This window comes from Mya arenaria, chromosome 15 (assembly GCF_026914265.1).
Source record: "Mya arenaria isolate MELC-2E11 chromosome 15, ASM2691426v1".
In the NCBI taxonomy this organism is placed as follows: Eukaryota; Metazoa; Mollusca; class Bivalvia; order Myida; family Myidae; genus Mya; species Mya arenaria.
Window position 1 is genome coordinate 34669031 of NC_069136.1, and position 24358 is coordinate 34693388.

Genomic DNA, 24358 nt, shown 5'->3' on the forward strand with positions numbered 1-24358 from the left:
GTGACCCACGGGGCAGTGACTACACACATCTACATAGCTTCCAGGTTGTATTGTCGATGCTACATAAAAAATACCACAATCCAGTGACTTGAATTCGGACAAGAATATTTTAAATGTGTTCACTTGTATATTTCTATGACAAACAAGCAAACCTCCTAAGAGCAACTGTTGACCATTGGTAAATTTGAAATATCTTTGTAAATTGTTATAGGTCATGGTTCATAAAAATATATGGCAAGTAGATTTGTTATGTTTAGGTGGTCATGAAAATGAGAATTTACTTGCAGTTCGGCTTAAAATGTCCCAATGAATGGACGAACACTCTGTACGGATTTCAAAGACCTTTATTTGTCATGCATTGAGATGTCAAAGAATACATATTGTATAACATACATACAGACATAAATCATGGTTTTAAGGAATTACGAAATTTTACCTTCAACTCATGCTAAACTGACTTAATATGTCGAAATCTATGTTATTCTGCTATAGCAAATATAAGTCATGCTGCATTTAAGATACCAGGTTATCAAACATCTTTAAAAAAAACATCATCGAATACGAACGGCTGATTGACTTACTCCGTTGTTCTACACGTTCAGATGTAGATTGATTAAATCGGTCAGCCATATTTGAATCATTGAAGCTTCTAACATGGGGTTTTCTATATGAAAAATCTCATAATACCAGCAAAGAGAGTGCAAGAGTTTGTGTGCATTTTGATGGCTAAAACAGTTCTGACAATGCAGTTAGGTAAAATTGGCTCCAAATTAGGCTTTAATCTTTGAAAAGTAAACTGTTCTGAAACATAAAAATATAAAATACAGTGTGGTAGTAAAATAGCCATTGACATATCTTAATGTATCAGTCTAAAATAGCCATTTTTATTCAAAGGTAAGTTTATAAAAAATTATATACTTCATTTAAGTAGCATTTTGACAATAAAACGGGAATGAGATATCTACTACTTTTAGTATGGATGAAAAGACATTTTCCGTGTTCCTTTTGAATCCTACACAAGAGCTCTGTATATATTCATTTCCTTGAAGATTCTTACATTAGAAATGCGTATTTAAACAAGAACTGCACAAGCAGATGAATGCGCAACTTTCTGTTCAGTCAATCAAGGGACATTACTCATCTAAGCAAGTAAGAATTATGGGACTTGATACAAGTCTCCCAAATGCCAAATAGTTAATGGATACAAGTTTTGACCAACATTCATGTTTCTGTGCTCAATGATTACGATGCCAAGTCTTTGACAATACATCAGCATGTTTAATTTAAAAAACTCACGAACTAAAATCATCCCTCACAGACAGTCTCCTCATTACAAGTACATGTATAGCAAGTAAAATGGCAGAAAACCAAGAGCTGTCACAGAGACAGCTACCCTCGACTATTCCGCCACTTTTATGTTTTATGAATGCAAAGTTTAAGTGATACATACACATATCACAGTATTTTACATTAGATCATACCCAAAAACCTTAAATTCTTTTTTGAATAATAAATGGGCAAAATTTATGATACATTCAAATAGAGTTATCGAAGGTTGGATGTTTGGGGCCTTTGTATATAATTTCAATGCAAAACATGATATATTTGCTGACATTATTATAATCGAGTTAATGTGGTGACATTTGACCATACAAAACTTTTAACAGAATTTCTTAGTCTGAGTTATCTTACTTTGTTAATTAAGTATGTTGAATGGTTGAGTAGCATTGTTAAAAATCTCAAAGCAATACATCAAGTTGTTGCTGAGATATTAACCTATGTGTGCTTACATACCAAACCTCAACCAGATTTTGTAAATGGAGTAATAAAGGTCCATAATTTGCATTATATTCAAGAAACATTTATTTTACTTCATTTATTAAGTAGGATGGATAGTTGGGAACACTAAAGTTGCAATGCAATTCATGATGTATCTGCTGAGATATTGTTGCTTACATACACAAGCTTGACCAACGTGTGATGCTGATGATAACGCCTAGGCCTTGGGCGAGTAATATAGCTCTCCTTATTTATCGAATAATCAAACTTAAAACGAACACAAAGTATAACTTAAAAAGTTTCATACAAAAATGTAAATGTCTTTGGGAAAAAAACTAAAAGCTTCTGGAATATAAATACTACAACACAATGACTAGGTATAAAAAGTAAAAGCCATACATTTCTCAGTTATGCACCCCTTATAAACCCTGGTAATACCAACACAATATCAACATAATCGTAAAATTACAGTTTGTATTCTTAGGCAAATCAGAGATAAGTATCCACATCCATCAATAATTATCTTTTCTAAGAAGAAGCACCAACATGTTAAGTTCAGATAAGTTCAGTTTGCGTTGGTATGCACTTACTCATATCAAAACATCTTACTAACATGCATACTACATGTGTATGTGTTTCATATATTGGTATATTTATTTAACGATTAAAATTTGAAAAATCACTAATTACTATTACAAAAAGCGTATGTTGCGAGGTGGCATGTTTGCAGAGAATCAAACTTACATGGTATATTATGTCTAAACATACATCTATCAAGTTCGCTAAATATTGGACAAGAAATGAATAAAACGAGGATCAATCATATTTTGAAAATTTAAGGGCCATTACTCATAGGCTAAGAACAGGCTTTCTATCAAATTTGGATGAGAAATGTTCCCATAAAAGAGTGTAAACATGTTTAGTAATGATTGGATAATGTTTGAGTTAAAGAGCGGGAAAAAAAATAACTGTTGATTTAATTGTATGAATGTGCTTTTGATGAGCTTCAGTTAAGATATTATGCGAAAAAAAATGCGACAAAGTTTGGTAAAGATTCCTATATGTCTGCCAAGCCATTCGACTGAATCTGCCAAGCTACACATTTAACATAAATATGGAATTAAGTGTGTTTCTACCATCCGACAAACATAGCTGGTAAAACAGTGAAAAACGCTATAAATGCAAAGAGTAACACACATTTAATCTTGTAAAGACATAATCTTAAGATTTTTCCTTAGCCTAATCAACGAACATTGAAGTTTTAAATAAATCAGTGCACGAGTAAAGAGTATATTTGATATCAAACAATATAACAATTATTTGAAACCACAAACATGTATTATTTCCGTAAATACAGTCACACAATTTATAACAATGTTCAAAATTACCCTTTGTAACACAAAATGCGATCTTGTAAAAGATCCTTAAAGAAGAACACTGCGGAGCTATAACAATGTTTGTCTGTTATTTTGTCTTCATAAAGGGACATAACTTATTGTTATTAAAGCCAGAGTTGTGTTCCATGTGAACAAGGTTTCATTTTCATATCTTGCAAACAGCTTTTAAGGTACAACTAACTAGGCAATATTAAAGTTTTGAACGCTTACAACCGCAACAACACTTAGGGTATGACGATACCATGAGGTTTTTTTCTTTGAGAAAAACAACAACAGACAACCTAAAATATACCAATATTGCACTTCTCATGATAAGTGGCACCAGTTATTATGCAAGTACTAAAGGTAACTCTTGCCAATTTAAAGTAAAATCAACCCTACAGTTACATCCCTTTAAGTATTATAATAAGCGATAATACACACTTCATTTACAGCATTACAATGAATAATATCATGTTGTAAAGCAAGGGGCTTAAACAAGCCAATGTGATCACCCTACCAACATGTACACTATGTTATAATGGCAAAAATCAAGAATGTCAAATTTCGCTGAGAAATCTAACTATTAATAACTTCAGAATTATACTTTACTTATACTATATATTGATGTGTAAACAACTGTACGATACAAGAGTTGGCCCGTTGGCCCATTGCGCTTTAAAAAACATAAAGGCCCAATGCAATATGATCTTTTGCTACAGCTTGTAAGCATCTTTGTGTTTAAAACATAAAGGGCTAATGCGATATGACCCTTTGCTACAGCTTGTAAGCATCTTTATGTTTAATATATAAAGGGCCAATGCAATTTAACCTTCTGCTACAGCTTGTAAGCATATTTGTGTTTAAAATATAAAGGGCCAATGCAATTTAACCTTTTGCTACAGCTTGTAAGCATCTTTGTGTTTAAAACATAAAGGACCAATGCAATTTAACCTTTTGCTACAGCTTGCAAGCATCTTTGTGTTTAAAATATAAAGGACCAATGCGATATAACCTTTTGCTACAGCTTGTAAGCATCTTTGTGTTTAAAACATAAAGGACCAATGCAATTTAACCTTTTGCTACAGCTTGTAAGCATCTTTGTGTTTAAAATATAAAGGACCAATGCGATATAACCTTTTGCTACAGCTTGTAAGCATCTTTGTGTTTAAAACATAAAGGGCCAATGCAATTTAACCTTTTGCTACAGCTTGTAAGCATCTTTGTGTTTAAAACATAAAGGCCAATGCAATTTAACCTTTTGCTACAGCTTGTAAGCATCTTTGTGTTTAAAACATAAAGGACCAATGCAATTTAACCTTTTGCTACAGCTTGCAAGCATCTTTGTGTTTAAAATATAAAGGACCAATGCGATATGATCTTTAGCTACAGCTTGTAAGCATCTTTATGTTTAATATATAAAGGGCCAATGCAATATAACCTTCTGCTACAGCTTGTAAGCATATTTGTGTTTAAAATATAAAGGACCAATGCAATATGACCTTTTGCTACAGCTTGAAAGCATATTTGTGTTTAAAATATAAAGGACCAATGCAATATAACCTTTTGCTACAGCTTGAAAGCATATTTGTGTTTAAAATATAAAGGACCAATGCAATATGACCTTTTGCTACAGCTTGAAATCATATTTGTGTTTAAAATATAAAGACCCAATGTGACATGACATTTTCTACAGCTTTAAAGCATCTATGAAGATGCAAATATTTCGGCTAATTGGGCATCTTAGAATGATTCAAGTTATCTCAAGTACAATCAAGCTAGTGATTTTATCGTGCCATTTGCAATCAAGTTCATTTATATGGTACCTGGTGACCCTGTGTAATTTTGGTAGAGTTTGAAAATGTCCTATTTGCTGATATTACAAAACAACTAAAATGACTTAAAATACATTATAGATAAAATAATTTTAGCTTGTATTTTTGTTCTTAATTTCAACTGAAATCGAACATAATTTGCCTTACTTTTGTTTATAGTGCAAATTTAGTACTTAAATTTAAATATTCTTTTTCTACACATGAAACTATTTCAAATGATACCAAAATAGTGCGGGGTCACCAGCCGTCCAAAATTCACTGAATTGTACATACATTGTAGGATGACTTAATTAAATGAAATATTTGGAGTTAACTTAACCTTCCATCAAACATGTTTCAATACAAGACATATATACGAATTTTGCTGAAAAATGCTAAAATATGCCAACCACTTATCCAATGAAAATCACTCTTACAATTACAACTGGCAAAAGAGGAAAGAATGCTTCAAAACAAGCATTCTGATTGGCTGATATCACAACCTATGTACAATGAAGGCAAAAATACATTCATAAATAAAAGCAGTGCTATTAAATAAACATCTTGACAAAAATAATGTCTTTATATATATATAAACATTTTGGTGAAATATAAGTTTGGTTTTCTGGTAAAACAGCAAGGTTCATTCCAAACAAAAACGTTTAAAGTTTTGAAAGAGATTCTAATTGTGTTTATCTGGAAGCATCCTTTGTGACAAATCGCTGCAACATACTGTAGTAGATCAGTCACAAGAAATATCCCATATTTTGTCTCATCTATTGTGTTACTTTGGCTGCAACCACCGGTTTCTGCTTTCCATCATTTTCATGGTATTGAATTTTAAATCCATGTGATACAGGCTATACTTGTTGGATTGACCGGATGATAATATACCGATCAACAATTTCCTATTGTATACATATGTGTGTAAAAAGCTTGCGGCATGACCATTTCTAGAGTAAAAACGTCTATGTTGTCTTTCAGTTGTATCTGCATTAACCAGTGTATGATACATGATACAGAGTCGCACGTTCACAAGAGTATGTACATGAGTAACTTGACACAGAGTCGCACGTTCATTAGAGTATGTACATGAGTAGCTTGACACAGACGCACGCTCACCATAGTATGTACATGAGTAGCTTGACACAGAGTCGCGCGTTCATCAGAGTATGTACATGACTAACTTGACACATAGTCGCACGTTCACCAGAGTATGTACATGAGTAACTTGACACAGAGTCGCACGTTCATCAGAGTATGTACATGAGTAACATGACACAGTGTAGCAGATTCACAACAGTAGGCATGTTTTGTTTTTAGGTCTCAAAGGCTGAGGATGTATCACTGCTCGAACTGCTTCCTCAAATACCTGTAGATGAAAATATAAATCACATAATAAATATGTCTGCATATTTTTTTTATTCAATAGCATTCACCTTTATTGCTTTCAAATTAAAGGTTTTCCTAACTATATAAAACATGGGCTGGAATTTCAGGACCCTAAGCTTAGTTATTTTTGACAGGAAACCATTTAATTGCTAAAAATAACTGCGCCTTTGACCTTTTGACACAAAAATCTATACGAGTCATCTTCAGGTCAAGTTCAACCTCCTTTTGAAATAGAACGACCCTGGGGTTCGACATGTTTCAGTTTGTGTCATTTAAATGTTGAAGGTAACGTCTTGACCATTTTACCTAAAAATCAATAGGGATCATTAACCTGTCAAGACCAACATCTTTGTCAAATTTGCGCACCATTGGCTCAATCATCCTTAAGAGATTGATGGAAAACTATTGTATATCTGAAAGTCTCGGTGACCTTTACCTTCAGACTTTAAATCAATAGGGTTTACAAATCTTTCTGCCTTGATATTTCAAAGACAGTCGGTGTTATTGAATGGAAACCTATTAAAAATCATAATATCCGAGCTCTCGTGAGGGGGCGACTTGGGCGAAGTGGTCGCCTAAAATTCCCAGACTTCGCCCATTTGTATCATCAAAGCGACATTGACTTCGCCGAAAATTTTAGCACATTGTAAATCTGTCAATCAGCGAGTATTTGGCCACTATCCCATTAGTCAAAACATCGCAATTAGCCATTTATAAAATTTGGTAATCTCTTAATCCGATAATTGGGCCGTGTCATCCAATTACCGAAACATCGCCAGTAGGCGGAGCTATTGAAAGTTAACCAATCAGAATGTACATTGAGAAGACCCTGATCAAATGATATAAGTTCGTTAAAATGAGTAAAAAAAAGTAATTGATTTATGTTTTGAAAAACAATGCAAGACATTTTAAACTTTGTAGCCTTTGAAGCAGACGGTAATAGCCATCTCGGGCCATCGGCAAGGTGGCGCTAAGAAAATCAATAACATGACGTATCAACCAATATTTTATTGGTTTAAGTGAAATGTTCATGATAAAAAAAATGATTTTTGCTTTATGTAGAGTTTACTTCCAGTAATTTTCTCCTGTTTTTGACGTCAAAAAGTCGGCGAGATCGCCATTTTGTCAGAACAATTTTCCGAGTTAATTTAATTAATTTTTCAACCTCCCATTATGTATTGGTAAAGTTTTCATCAAGGACAGTGATTTAAATGCCATTTGGTCCTTAAATGTCAGCATATTGAAAATTATTTAGCCAGAGACAAGTAAATAACAGCATAGCTGAATGTGACATTCGTACCCTATCCCGAACGTACCAAAATAAGATTCGCCTCCCCTACTGTATTGGCAGTTCATTTATTAGGTCATTGTGATTGTTTCAAATCCTTAGCTGTCTTGGTTTTTTATTTCATTTTAGATGCTATTTGGAGATAAACTATGTGACATTGACAAATTCACTTTTGCTGAGCCAAAAATGAGACATTATTTTATATAGTTATAGCAATCATTTTGAATGTGAATATAAACTTAGGTGTGTGGTATGGCATAGCTTTTTTATCAGGTGTTGCGAAAAGTATCACTTCTCCCTAAAGTCTCCCCACTTCTCCCTAAATTGACTGAAGGGAGAAGTCACTTCTCCCAAATTTTTCAGCCTAGTGAGAGCCCTGATATCACAAAAATGCTCATAGTCAAATCTTACTCTCAATCTCAACTCAATTTACTATGACAAAAGCATAGCATGATTGTAAATCTTGCATTTTTTCTACGTTTTAAATTTGTACTCCCTCAAAGAATGTGTTAATAAGATTTTGTCAATACTTGAAAGAAAAGGAATTCTAGAGCAAAAAAATATACTTGATAAACTGTTAAAAAAACAATGAATTGTATTCAAGTACATTTTCGGGTGTAGAATATTTTTTTTCGTGGAATCTAGACCAAAGGTTTAAATGAACATATTCAATGATCAAAAATGGTTATAAAAGGTGTAAAAACATATATTATTTTTAATAACCATTAATTCCATGTGGAAAATTAAGACTGAGATTTGACCAACATATTTTCGTAATGTTGGGACCAGTGTGTTACATGGTCCACTCAGTTCACCAAATGCTATGAAATGGGAGCATAAAAATTTAAATAGAATAGTAACTCATAATAACTGAATAATATTAAACCACCTTACCTGTTTAAGACCTCGTTGAGTGAGAGCAGAGCACTCCATGTATTTGAATGCGCGTATCTTGTTGGCCAATTTGATGCCTTGTTCACGCTTGATTGGGGACAGGCCTTGTTGAGCCAGCTGGCCTATCGCCTCCTTGTTCTCCCGCAGATCTATCTTCGTACCTATGACAGGATGAGATCTGATTATAACTTGGAGAGATAATATCTAAGTATAAGGGGATGATTTTAAAGGTCCAATTTAGGGGGTTTTGCAAGCAAATATGTGCAGCACTTGTCTACTTCATGGATTGACATAATACGAGATAATATCTAATTATAACGGGATTATTTTAAAGGTCCAATTTATGGGTTTTGCAAGCAAACATCTGCAGAACATGTCTACTTAATGGATCAACTACGGGGATATGGGTTCGATTCCCAGCCTGGGCGCATGTGAGTTTGGTTTGTAGTCACCAGGTTGGACAAGTGGGTTTCCTTCGGGTACTCCGGTTTCCCCCACAACACAAGACCACACTCCAGCATAACATCATGCCAAAAAGAGTGATCACTATAAAGTTGTTATAACTTGTTTCACAATCATTGTAAAATAATTAAGTTTAAACAAACAACGGGGATGCTCTCTCCCATAAAATTTTATCTTCCATTGTAGAAAATCTCGTTTTTTGAACAACAGGAAGTCGTCATACAATAGCTAGTTTTGGGGTCAACACAACCATACTCTCCAATTACTTAAAATCAAAATATTACAAAAACAACTCACCAATTTTATCATTTCCTACATTTTTTTTCTTAAAGTTCAGTAACTTGTTGTATATTGTAGATACATCTCTATGGCAATTCTAAATTTATGATAATTTGTAACACTATTTTTTGGCAACTTGCCAGGATATGATTCAACATACATCAGAGGCATATTACTCATATACCTTTATCAAGAGATTTCAAACGAGATTTTAAAACAGAAACATTGTACACCAAATAGGGAGACATTTCTATCAAACCCTATTCTACTGTTGATAATCTTTTGTCATAAATGCTTTTTAAGTTTCTACAGACAGAAACTGTTATTGATGCTTCTTATTTCCACCGAAATACAAGACTATGAACTTTTTAGAACGATTATAAAATCATTCATATTTTAGAAAATTGAAAACCTTAAATACGTATGCACATAAAAATGTTATTTTGCTTGCCTTGTATATGTTTCGTACTTAATGTTTAAATAATGAAATTGTCCATGAAAAAAAATGTTCTTCTGTAGTCAATAAAGGGAGAAATTTATCCATTTGCTTACAATATGGAGACAATCCCCAAAGTCTCCCTCGGGTTTATTCCTAGTTTTGGTATGTTAAAGCCTGAATTCTATTTCTGTACTCCTACCCTGAAGTTTGTCCTGTACTTGCCTTTATCACACATACCCACCTACAACTATGACTGGTTCAAATAATTAAATTTTCCATGTTCTTCTGTAGTCAATATAGAGAAAAGTCTCAATTTACTTAAAATATGGAGACAGTCCCCAAAATCTCCCTCAGGTTTATTCCTAATTCTGGTATGATCGAAGCTCAAATTCTACCACCCTGAAATTTATCCTCTCCTTGTCTTTATCGCACATACCCACCTACAACTATAACTGGTGCGTCGGGACAATGATGTTTAATCTCTGGGTTCCACTTTGTGACAACATTCTCGTGTGAAGATGGACTAACTACGCTAAAACATATCAGGAACACATCCGTCTGAAATATACAAATAATAGTTCCATTGTGCGTGAAATAAGAATATCACAGAGTGCCATTGCAAGTTTGTTTGTTTTTCAGTCAAACAAGGGGAATAACTAGACAATTCGAGATTTTTCTGTCCATTTTGAGAAAATTTTGCAATGTAAAATTTACAGATTTGGGGAGAAATTTCAGGTCTTTTTTGTCAATTAAGGATGAAGTTTTTTTCAAGAGGCCTAATAATTGGCAATATTGAGAATAAAAATACTCAATAAAATCATCATTTTGGGCAACATTTCTCTGAAATTAATGTATAGAACCATGAATGTCATCCAAAGGCGCTGATAAATGCGTTTATAATTGTAACTGAACAATTGTGCCGAATGAATTCTTCCTGCGCTAAAACCCCGGCTAAGGGGCAATGGTGTTAGTCGAGAAGACAGGCCTTTTGTTACAGCGAATTCATCTCATTTGGGATTTTTTTTCTTGAAATTGGGAAAAAATACACATTTTTGGCTTTGGGAATGGGTCCGATATTCTGACCTGTGAGATGGCAGAATTAGGCCTGCAATTATTTAATACAAAGTTAAGGGCCTTGCTTTACATTTGCCTATCCTCTCAAGTGATGTCCAAGGTTCATGTACATGCAATACAACACTGCAGGTCTTTTTCTGCCCATATAAGGAAAAAGACCCTAGACAGAGATATCTGGCTTTTTTCTTTGAAGAGCGAGCAAGCCAAAAAAATCCACATATTACCACGAAACTTGGCATTTTAATGCTTTGTTTTATTACTGATGGGACGGATTTTAGTTTTATTTCAAACTCAAATTTCTTGAGCTTGCAAGAGTAAAAGAATGTGAACTATCTTTGGCATTTTTCAGGATTAAATGACAATACTTTGCCATGTCATGCAGTTCATGGTAGAATTACAGATTGAACTAATATCAATATTATTCCCACCATTGTCATCCGATTACAAATGGAACTAAGATCGATATAACTGCTACCCAATTACATATCGGACTTAGATTAATATAACTGCTACCCAATTACATATCGGACTTAGATTAATATAACTGCTACCCAATTACATATCAGACTTAGATTAATATAACTGCTACCCAATTACATATCGGACTTAGATTATTATAACTGCTACCCAATTACATATCGGACTTAGATCGATATAATTGCTACCCAATTACATATCGGACTTAGATTAATATAACTGCTACCCACTTACATATCGGACTTAGATCAATATAACTGCTACCCACTTACATATCGGACTTAGATTAATATAACTGCTACCCAATTACATCATTCGGAACTCCTCGGCCATTTTATCGAAAACAACCTCGTATGTATGCCGGTAGATCAGTTGAAGTAGTCCTTAATTTTTTTAATAATATCATTAATTAAATGTAGTGTTTAAGAGTTGTATTCATTGCTCTTGGTTTAAATTGATTGCCATTGAAGTGTATTATTGCAAACCTAATTAAGATTCACAAGAGATAAGTCATAAAGTTTAACTACTAAATACGATTACTACCCGATCTATTTGCAGCGGACTTAAACGTACCACTTTTTGAGTATGTAAACCGTCCAAATACATCCGAGGTTGTTTTTGAAAATAATGGCCGAGGAGCTCCGAATGCAATTACATATCGGACTTAGATTAATATAACTGCTACCCAATTACATATCGGACTTAGATTAATATAACTGCTACCCAATTACATATCGGACTTAGATTAATATAACTGCTACCCAATTACATATCGGACTTAGATTAATATAACTGCTACCCAATTACATATCGGACTTAGATTAATATAACTGCTACCCAATTACATATCGGACTTAGATTAATATAACTGCTACCCAATTACATATCGGACTTAGATTAATATAATTGCTACCCAATTACATATCGGACTTAGATTAATATAATTGCTACCCAATTACATATCGGACTTAGATTAATATAATTGCTACCCAATTACATATCGGACTTAGATTAATATAATTGCTACCCAATTACATATCAGACTTAGATGCTACCCAATTACATATCAGACTTAGATTGATATAACTGCTACCCACTAACATATCGGACTTAGATTAATATAATTGCTACCCAATTACATATCAGACTTAGATGCTACCCAATTACATATCAGACTTAGATTGATACAACTGCTACCCACTTACATATCGGACTTAGATTTATATAACTGCTACCCAATAACAAATTGGACTACCATTAATATAAATGTTATCCAATTGCATATGGGACTACGATTCATATAATTGTTACCTTTTTACATATGGGACTACAATTAAAATAATTGTTACCTAATTTATTATACTATAATTGTAAGTATCTAATTACAAATGTGACTCTGATAATGACATGTGTTACACAAAATATTATTTTTTACAGAAAAGTAACCATATTACTGGAATAACTGGAACTGAATAACCCTAAACACATAAATGCTTTTGACTTTGATTGAATATAGACTTTTGTTGTTAAGTCAGTAATTATCATTGGTGGATGAAATCCTATAAAAACCCAGGGCACGGTGATAGTTTTTACCTGTGGATACGATAGAGGCCGTAGTCGGTCATAATCCTCCTGTCCAGCCGTATCCCAGAGACCGAGGCTGACCGCTATGCCGTCCACCATCATATTGGCTGTGTAGTTGTCAAAACTGTAAAAGATCAGCTTCATTGACAGGACATTCATGCAATATACAATAATTAGTATTGAATATATTAACAAGGCCTGACAGATATACCGTCCACCATCATAATGGCTGTGTAGTTGTCAAAACTGTAAAAGATCAGCTTCATTGACAGGACATTCATTGAGACTATCATTATCACTGAGTACAACTATCCTGACTGACTGCTCTGCCGTCCACCATCATATTGGCTGTGTACCGTAATATATCATGCATAGGACACACTTTTTTACCCCCAATTCTCGTCTTAAAAATTGCCTGCGTCTTTTCTATGCTATTAGAATTTCATCTGTTTTTTTCCAAGTCCATTTCAGGTCGAAAATAACGGACCGGGGAAGAACGCGGTATTAGTAAGTATCTGTACTGCGTCACCGAAGAGAACAACTGACAGGTAAAATCACGCAAGTTAACACACGCAGAAATATATTGAATGTTTACTTTAAAATGATTTATTGATAAAAAAATTGAAAACAAACATGAGTGTTTACTTTTTTACAAAAGGGACGCTACTCACAAAAACTCAATGTGAGTCAGCATTTAACTGGATTGAGTTATAACGGCAACGGAAAATCGTGAAAGGAGGTAAATATCAATTAATCGTTGTTCATGATTTTAATGTTTCGATATTTTATAAAACATTTTGTTGTATGTTACTGTTTTAAAAAATTAATAAAGGAATGTGCATAACGCAAAGTAGCATTATTGTCACTATCAAATCTTTTCAAATGTGCGAAGGTGTGAAAAACACCCGCTGTCTGTCATTAGAAAAACATCAATAGAATGAACTATTGCGATGGTAATACCGTATGGTTGTTTGTTCGCACTTTACCCGACGTGCCTTCCGCTGGCAAGGATAATTACCGACACACATTAATTATGCCTGACATGGTTTATTCCGCGCAGCGACAAGCCTTATCAAAACAATCATCAGTTTTGACGATACACAGTTTTGCAACGGTTGCAACGGTTGACTGTCATTCAGAAGGCATATGTCGGAACTATTGCAACGGTTGCAACGGTTGACTGTCAGTCAGAAGGCGTGCTATTACAGCATTTGTAGAAGTCTTATAATATGCGTGAATGTTCTCAAAATGTCAAGACTTATATCATTGTTGTGTACACTAAATTACCGAAATGTTAAATTACCGAAATACGACGATAATTATCGAAATACACAAGACAGTTATCGAAATATGCCTTATATACATTTTTTTTTACTACAATATATGTTTTAATTACTTTACCAACATCAATTTTTCGGCTCCGATTTTGCCATTTTTCCGCTGCGTCCTATCTTATATATTAAGGGTTTTTACCTGTTTTTCTCAACTATTTTTTTGCCTGCGTCCTATCTATGCTAGCGTCCTATACATGATATAATACGGTAGTTGTCAAAACTGTAAAAGATCAGCTTCATCGACAGATTCATTGAGACTATCATAAGCATTAAGTGTATAATCTAAGACTGACGGCCATACCAACCATCATGATGTTGGTGGTGTAGCAAACATACAACAGCAGGACTGGAATTCAAGGAAAAATTGTGCTGAAAATTTCACCTCACACAAGCTTGTTTTTTTTTGTTATCCCATTTGTTTTGTTATCTATTAAAAACAAAACAATGGTTTCTGTGCCATAACAATTCACCTTCTAAAGCCATTATATCGTAAACATAAAACACATATTGAGAAAGTCTGGTACACAGTCTGCCCAAAACATCTTGCAGACGTTCCAATGTAATGCAGAGATTCTTCTCACTAATAGTCACTTCTTTGTCGGACAAGTTTGATTATCGCCATCAGCTGTCATCAAATTTTAAGTATCCATTTGTGAAAAACTTGTGATTTGTTTGCTTTTTACAATGATAGACTCACTGTGCCTCCAACTGACATAGGTTTTAGCCAAATACTTCCGCCTAAAATTTGAACAAGCAATACCAGTCGCTTGAGAATACATCTTCATGTAATTTGTATTTATCGAAAAAAGAAAGAAGGCAAATTCAAAGTCAACATTTTTCCGAGATTTTGCACCCACAAAACTCAACTCACATTTTCCAATTTTCACTTGGGTTTTGCGAGTGACTGTGAGTGCTTAATTCAAGACCTGAACACTTAAAGCATTCACTGACTAAGTTGTGTCATTGTGTTGTTATTGTGTAAAAGTTTTTAAAAAGTGCATGAACAAATGGGTGCAAAATATAATATTTCAATAAAAACATTTGCTTCAAACTTATAGAGACCCAACTTTTACTAGTTTTAGGTGGAAGAAAAAACACTGTCCTCTCATACAATTCAGTTTCATAATCCATAAAATATGCCTGCCACTTATTCCTAGTGATCTGGATTCTCACTTCTCTGATCTAGACTTACACCGTGGGTACGTATTCTCCGGGGAAGCTGTCCGTCGTGTACGATATGAGCATGCAAGTCTTGCCAACGGTGCCGTCCCCGACAACAACACACTTGATTGGCCGACCCTGGGCCATGTTGTTCTCCATCCCGTAAAACCTTGTCTGCTCCAGCTTGGCGGCTAAACTGGTTTCGCACGCACCCGTCTTAACTGAAATAAGACGGGTAACATTGAGCAGGGCCAATTCACAAACATCTTAAATCTCAGTTGGGAACTCAAGACAAAGATGTTATGAAACAAAAGGACAATTTGTAGATCAGGGGCCATATTCCATTAGCATCTTATATATTTTCAACTTAATGAGAATTTCGTAATTTTTTATCATGTTACAAAATCAGTTTTATTAAATACCCGCTACTTTTCATCAGATTTATTCATATGCATATAATTGTATAGACCATTTTCTTGCTTATTTTCATATTCTTGGTGTACAAACATTGTTTGTTTTCTTAGAATTCAAATTAGACAAAAGGCAATATTTCACTAAGTTGAAAATTGTTATTACATAAGGCGCTTATTGAATATGTCTTAAGTCTCAGGATGTTGGTCAATATAGGCCCCGGCCTCATAATTCTTGCCATTTTACATTCAGCATTTCATTCACTCAATCTTTTGCTTTTGGTAATAGCAATGGTTTACTAAAAAAATGAGGTTCATGATACAAAGTATAACTAAGATGCCAGGATTTTAAGCCAGTCAACATAAAAAAGTTATAAATAATAAAATAAATGTATTGAATAAAAGAACAAATTAAATCTTACAGTTTAGAGATGAAAATTTAATATAAACATCAAACCACATTAGAGGTGGTATGCAGTGTTTGTCATATTGGAAATCTGTGTTATATATTATTTTAGGGTGAGTATTCATTAAACATTTTACTTAAATCAACTTTTAAAAAAAAAACATATTCAAATGTAAAAAAAAGAATAAGTTTATCACATACAATCTATGAAAATTAAACATTTTAGATATTATATCATATAGGACCAGCGAGATACTAAACTTTAAGTGAAGTTAGAAAATGCCACAGACATAATTTTTAATGAAAGTCAATGATGCATATTAGCATCATATTGACTAAAGATGAAAATTAAATTCCATCTTTAAATTATAACAAAATCTTACATTTTGGTGCCCAGCCTGCAGGCTTATCAGCGTAGGGGCGGCCTCTGCTTACACACGATAACTATCTCCCTGTGTGAAGAGCAAAAACATCTCTTAAAATACAGCATATATCAAACCGTGCACCTGGGGAAGGAAGGATTATTTTACAATTTCAAATGAAATTAATATGGCTGAATTTACTGATGAAACATTCGCTTAACTGAAAGTGATCATTGATCGTAGTTATTTACTTGATCATTAGTGCTTTATACAATACCCTCAATGAATTAAAAACAATTCTGACAAAATACTGGTTAAATCATACAATAATCTTAAGCTCACATTAATTCATCCAATCCTGCACATGTGTGAATTCTAAGTCATTTTAATAATCATTCACAAAAAACTAATAATCATTCACAAAAAACTTTCTTGCAGACATTATAACATAACTATTGAGACCAATCATGTCTTCCATTAACATGAGTTCCCGATATGTAAATCATGCCTTCCTGTTTCCTACAGAAGCTTACATCATAATTAAATAATTAGACTAGACTGGCAAAGAATTGTTACCTTCTTCTTTATTGCTATTTCAACAAAGCAATTATTTTATTGCACAAGTTTAATATACATGTACATGTATTGTGGTTTGTTTTATGCAAAAAGAATTAAATATATCAGGGTTCAACATTAAGAAAATTAAGAATGATACAGATATGAATGTTTACCAGTGTCATGACAGGCTATGTGTACCCGAAACATTACAGGCAACATTTTGCAACATGTGTACCCGAAACATTACAGGCAACATTTTGCAACATGTGTACCCGAAACATTACAGGCAACATTTTGCAACATGTGTACCCGAAACATTACAGGCAACAGTTTGCAACATGTGTACCCGAAACATTACAGGCAACATTTTGCAACATGTGTACCCGAAACATTACAGGCAACATTTTGCATCATGTGTACCAGAAACATTTCAGGCAATATTTTACGATATGTGTAGCCAAAACATTACAGGCAACATTTTTCGCTATGTGTAGCCGAAACATTACAGGCAACATTTTATGCGTACCAAAACAACATTACAGGCAACATTTTAGCTATGTGTACCCAAAACATTACAGGCAACATTTTACACTCTGTGTACCCAAAACATTACAGGCAGTATTTTAGCCTATGTTTACCCAAAACATTACAGGCAATATTTTACGTTATGTTTACCCGAAACATTACAGACAATATTTTACGCTATGTTTATCCGAAACATTAGAGGCAATATTTTACATTTTGTTTACCCGAAACATTAGAGGCAATATTTTACGCTATGTTTTACCCAAAACATTACAGGCAATATTTTACGCTATGTTAACCCGAAACATTACAGGCAATATTTAACCCTATATGTGTACCCGAAACATTACAGGCAATATTATGTATGTTTATCCAAAACATTACAGGCAATATTTTACGCTATGTGTACCTGAAACATTACAGGCAACATTTTACGCTTGGTGTACCCGAAACATCACAGGCAACATTTTAGGCTATGTGTACCTGAAACATTGCAGGCATCATGTGAGGTGACCTAAAAGAATATCAACTTAAAAAATCACTCAAGAAAAACAACAACCCGGAGTTACCTAAAATATCCACATCATACGCAGAACAATTAGCTAGAACAAGTAGCCATACTATACAACACAACTCCGAACTACCTGATAATGTACACCTTGATTTTATTACTAATATTAGCAATGACAGTCAAGATCATCAGAGATGAGTCAAAAACAACCTGTAAGACTTCTGGATCCAAATGTTTACAAGCAGTCTAGTCTTCAGTTTTAGACTCAGCCTCAGATAAGCAAATTCTTAAATGTCATAAATAATTAGTTATTTTTGACAGAAAAATTGTAAAATTGTAAAAGATAGTATTTGAAACATAATTTTTGCCAGTTCAACTTTTTCAGACCCAACACGCCCTTCGTCCATGTTTAAGGACAGTGTTGAATTCTGAGTTCAGACCCAACACGCCCTTTATCCATGTTTAAGGACAGTCTTGAAGTCTGAGTTCAGACCCAACGTGCCCTGCATCCATGTTTAAGGACAGTCTTGAAGTCTGAGTTCAGACCCAACATGCCCTTCATCCATGTTTATGGACAGTCATGAAGTCTGAGCTCAGACCCAACACGCCCTTCATCCATGTTTAAGGACAGTCTTGAAGTCTGAGTTCAGACCCAATGTGCCCTTCATCCATGTTTAAGGACAGTCTTGAAGTCCGAGTTCAGACCCAACACACCCTTCATCCAAGTTTAAGGACAGTCATGAAGTTTGAGTTCAGACCCAACACGCCCTTCATCCATTTTTAAGGACCGTCTTGAAGTCTGAGTTCAGTATCACGCCCTTCATCCATGTTTAAGGACAGTCTTGAAGTCTGAGTTCAGACCCAATGTGCCCTGCATCCATGTTTAAGGACAGTCTTGAAGTCTGAGTTCATACCCAATGTGCCCTTCATCCATGTTTAAGGACAGTCTTGAAGTCTGAGTTCAGACCCAACACGCCCTTCATCCATGTTTAAGGACAGTCATGAAGTCTAATTTCAGACCCAACACGCCCTTCATCCACGTTTAAGGACAGTCTTGAAGTCTGAGTTCAGACGCAACACACCCTGCATCCATGTTTACGGACAGTCTTGAAGTTCCTTCATCCATGTTTACGAACAGTCTTGTGCCACATTTTGATTTCTTATATTTTTTATCAATTATTTAAAAAAAAATGGGAGGGGGGGGGGGGGGAATATTCAAGGCACTTTGCCACACCACAATAATTGTAGACTGCAGCAGATCCCCTAGACAGCAGGTATAGTTATATAGTTATGTCTATTCAATTGAAGTTTTCCTAAAAACTTGCACAAGCATTTATAGATGTTCTAGATATTCTTTAATTAATTACAATTGTTTTAAATCAATCAAGGTACATTACTTTGTAAGCCATATTTTTAGAGGGCTTAGTGCAAAACAGACATTTTACAACTGTTACGTCCGTTTTATATTAAGTCCTATTATCTGTCCTGTGGTGAGAACACATTTACCACATACGCCATAAAACCGGCACTTAATTACTTCATCTTAATATGTACCTAACAGCAGTATCTCTCAACTTGTCCTACTAGCTCTTTACTATAAAATCACCTACTAAAACAATTTAGAATACTATACTTGTTATTATTATTATTAAACTGTTGACTGCTTTGGTCATGTCAGTATCAAACTGTTGTCTGCTTGGCTTGTCCAAAACCTCTTAAAATAATTTATATTACATGTATATTAACCCGGTACAACATTTTTTCAAGGCAACCTGGAGTGTTTCACCTTGGAAAACACAGCACCATCTCTAGCAGACACTGGGCTGCTATCTGAAGCCAAATCAAAAGAATTTTCTTGTTATCAGAGACACTGCATGAGCCTAAGACCGAGGCCTTTGCTACCTTCAGCAAATTTTCTGCCACAAATCATGTGAGTTTCGGAAACATATGTTTAAGTTAACCACTTCCAGTAAATTCAAGCAAAAGAGATCATTAAATTTGAGATCATCATGTTTGCTCTGACACTGATGCATAATTAGAAGGGATTGGATATCTGCCTCAAAATCATAATAATCTATCATTGGAAACAATCTGTGAGGCTTTATTTTGATCAATTGTTAATTATATAGACAAATTAACAGTAACTGTTCATGAGAATGTTCAATCTTTAGTCATATAAAAAAATACCAAGCTGCATTTAAGTGACTCACTCATGTTTTTGGATCAAAAGTTAGTTTCCCGGTAATGCATCTGAAAACACTTACTTGATCAATATTTTACTCTATGCTGATATCGAAATTGCAGAAAAAAATACAGTTAAAACATACAAAGTAATTTGTTTAAGTGGTAGTTTGAAACTACAGGAGTAAAGTCAAGAAATAAATAGAAAACACCAGGCTAGTCCACACAGCCACCTTGACTTTTAACAAAGGTGGTGCATATCTTAACCTGTTAAAGGATACATTGATAACATCACATGATAAAGTCAATTAACCAATCACACAACACCTCAGTTGTAATTCATTCCCAATCCTGTTATAAATGCTTATGAAAATTGTGGTCTTCAAAGACGATATTTGAGCAAATATAAACATTTGCTGAAGGTTCTCCAGCTTTTGATATTTTTGTTTTAACACTCCTTTAGTACCTTATGATTTGCCCCACTTAATTCAAAAGGGCGAAGGCAAAATTAATACAGCTGACCTCGGACAAATAACTGGGCAAGTATGAAATCACCTAATGGAGAACATTAGAACTCTTAGGACAAAATTGGCTTAGTTACTAGGGCCCAAAAATATGTCAAGCACTAATACTATCGGAACACCTAGGCCATTCTCCATCGAAAAAACAAACTTAGATGTATATGGAAGGTTAACAATGCCAGAAATCTAACAATTAACTACGCTGCAAGTAAATCGTGTAGTAACTTCAATCGTGCAGTTAAACTGAAAGACTTTGCTCTCGGGAATCTTTATCATTTATGCAATAATACACTTCACTAGTAATCAATTTAAACACTTTTCATACATAATAGAAACACTACAATAAATTAATACTATTACAGTAAAACCTCGTTATGTCGACTTTTTCGGGACCTAGTGAAAAAAGTCGAGATAACGAAAACTCTACTCATCCGAATTACAAAAAATATCAACAATCCCAACACGTTTGAGTTGGATTGTACGATGTTCCCATTCGGGATTGATATCGAATCAATAAAACGTTCATGTTTTATACAATACCAAAGAGCTTGAGCAATAAATGTCTCTTTAATTAAATACATAAACAAACAACTTTAATTATTCGCACTTACCAATTACATTTTTGTATCCCCCAATTATGACAGCTTGTTATATTGTCACGCACAGTATTTTGCGACATGCCGCAAACCGTCATGAATATTTTCACACCTACGTCTTGATCTACAGTTCGACATAAAGAACATAGGAAATGTGTGAAATTCGACCACTGGGACTGAAAAACGAGGTCGACATAGCGAAAAAGTCGAGATAAAAAACTCGACACAAACAGATTTATTTTATATAGAATAAGAAGGAATAAATTCGGGACCGGAAAAAAAAGTCGATGTAACCGGAAAGTCGACTTATCCGACGCCGACATAGCGAGGTTCTACTGTATTTAAAATTTACAAACTACTTATACTGATATAACAGTATACATCTGAGGTTGTTTTCGATGGAAAATGGCTGAGGTGTTCTGAATGGCACAACTATTGAAAAATTGTAGAAATTTATGTTTCATCGTCATTATTGTTTCATCCACTACAATCAAAACAATAACTGTAATCCAAGCAGAGTAAGTCCCAGCTCATTAGGATTATGATAAAATAATGATTTACAAGATAGAAGAATGAGTAGTTATTACTAATTATTATTCCTGGTTGCTTCCTTGCTCAGTGGTAGGAAAATAATTGCTCTGCTTTCTGGCTAGCATGGTGGGTTTGTATCATCATAATTTTCAAGATGTCCATGGAAAGGATTAAAAAAAAGTTGATTTCAGGTTACCCGACCCTACCATGCCCAAATTTCTTGAAAAATCTTAAGTTCCTTATAATGTTCAGGATCAAGCTCAGAACACTATTTTTGATTTGGTATTAATTGTGTTATAATCTCCTTTTGAAGAGTTTTAAGGCTTTTATAGGAAATATTATTTTAGATAAATAAGATAAACTACCTTAAATTTTGTAGAACAAGAACTATAATATCATATTTAAATCAGTAATTTTGCTAACTGAAATAAGATACTTAAGTGAGTTATGCACCAGTCAATTGTAACCACAGCCCCCCAAGTCCCGGGGTATACCGGGGATAGCCAGGTAAAAGGGCCATGTTTTTACCTTCAAGGTGGCCCCGCAGTGACGGGTGAATGTGGTGGTTTTGTCTTCGCAAAAATAAAGCGGTAATTGGGCCTAATCTAGGGTCCCTTGGGTGCGGGGGCATTTAGCAGGGATTCTGTTCGTCCCCGCAGGGCGGGAATTTACCTTGGGTTGGCTGGACCAAAAGTAAAAGTCCACGCTATTCCCCGGACCGGGGGGGGGGAAGGGGGGAGCGTGGTTACAATTGACTGGTGCATTATGCTTAAGATTTTTTGAGAAAATGGGGCAATATATCTTATTATTATTATAATTTTTTGTCCTCAATATATAATCCATTTAACTGAAGCCGAAATCATGTACATTTGATAAAAAAATTACACTTGCCCATCATCATATGTTCAGTTAAGATTGTTTTTACATAGATCTGTGTTCTTCACAATGATCAAATCATTCCCTTTTACTTTCAATCTATGGTAGCATCAAATATTCTGGATGGTCTTAATATTCACCCATTGAAATTGTTAAGATAATATTGGTCTATCTTCAACAAGCTGTGATATATATACGATAGTACAATAGTACTTCGTGAAAAAGTACTGGGGGTCGAACAGTGCTTGGCTTTTTGTTTTCAAAATTGAAGCAACACGGAAACTATTGAGATAATACCTGATTCTATTTTTAAAAAACATTTGAAATTACCAAAAATTGGCAAGTATTAAAAGGCTTTTTAAACCGACTGTGTGTTTTGACAGATTTCTTCTACTGTCTGGACAAACAAGCCAGGTTGTTGTGCTTAGATGCAGTTTTGAAAATTCTTTGCACTGAAAACAGCAATAGCATATACATGTATAAAAAAATTGATAAATTTGCATTAATATAAATTTTGTTTATGAACCGTGCGTGGACATTTTTCGTAAAATGTAAAGATTCCCATCTTTTATAACCCTTGACTTAATGATATTTAGCTTTGTTTATATGGGGAAATTTATTCCATTGTATTCCTCCCTGCTTACCTCACATTATAAATGGATCATTGTGCGATGTTAAAATGACGTCATAAAACATAAAAAAATAATGGTGCATCATTAAAATGGCATTTATGAAAATGCGGTGTGTGGCCTTGAAGAGATTTAACCAGTAATGTTTGTAATAAAAGGGTTTAAGAGATTTAACCAGTAATGTTTGTAATAAAAGGGTTATTAGTAATGGTTTTTGGTCAGTACTGTTATATTCGACTCTACTGGATTTTTAAAGAGTTTGATTTTCACTTGTCTTGCGCTTCGTGAATTCCAAATCTGCAAAATCCACTCTTCTCTCTTATCAAATATAACATCCTGGATCAAAAGTACTTATAAAGCCATTTTTATATGTACCATGCCATAAACGGTCCAAAATGTGGCTTTGCATGATACATTCTGGTGTCTGTACATTTAACCAGTCTGATAAATTAATGTGTTATTAATTTTTAACAGTTTAACCTCTACCTGTAAAAAAGATCACTTGTTTTTTTTCTAAAGCATTTAGTTTGATAAATAAATGAACAAAATATCAACCTGCAAGTAGTCGATCAAAATGATTGTATGTCCTTAAATGCACGAATTAATTATTTGAAATTAATGTCGACGTGACTCATTCAGGAGTGTAAGAATCAGAGTGCAGACTGCAGCCATTTTCTTCCACAGTCTGTGAAGCAGGCACCCGGCATCGCCTAAACGCTCGCTCGTTGTATGATTACCCACAAAAATGATAACAAAATTACCTTAAGTAGTTATATAACCAGACATCGTTTTCAACAAAGAGCCATTTTCTTCAAAGAATAATATGAAATTTCACTTTGTTTTCCATCAGTCAAACACTCACATTGCACTAATTGATGTTTCTAAAAATAGCTTCCAAT

The 24358-nt window shown here is 34.2% G+C and overlaps 1 protein-coding gene across 1 annotated transcript; it reads right to left on the bottom strand.

Moving 5' to 3' along the window:
- Positions 1-328: 328 nt before the first annotated feature.
- LOC128219794 (ras-related C3 botulinum toxin substrate 2-like) lies at positions 329-24358 on the bottom strand. The gene is made up of 7 exons (XM_052927809.1): positions 24221-24358; positions 16553-16621; positions 15385-15574; positions 12868-12982; positions 10164-10281; positions 8544-8704; positions 329-6341 (listed from the first exon to the last, which is right to left on the bottom strand). Exons 3-7 carry the CDS (start codon positions 15510-15512, stop codon positions 6264-6266), a joined length of 600 nt encoding a protein of 199 aa, XP_052783769.1. The 5' UTR covers positions 15513-15574; positions 16553-16621; positions 24221-24358; the 3' UTR covers positions 329-6263.

Coding starts and splice junctions, on each gene's coding strand:
- LOC128219794 (XM_052927809.1), bottom strand. CDS start 15,512: ATGGAGAACAACATGGCCCAGGGTCGGCCAATCAAGTGTGTTGTTGTC. Junction 12,983..15,384: donor GGAGAATACGTACCCACGGT/GTAAGTCTAGAT, acceptor GATCTTTTACAG/TTTTGACAACTACACAGCCA. Junction 8,705..10,163: donor CGCACCAGTTATAGTTGTAG/GTGGGTATGTGC, acceptor ATCCTGTCATAG/GTACGAAGATAGATCTGCGG.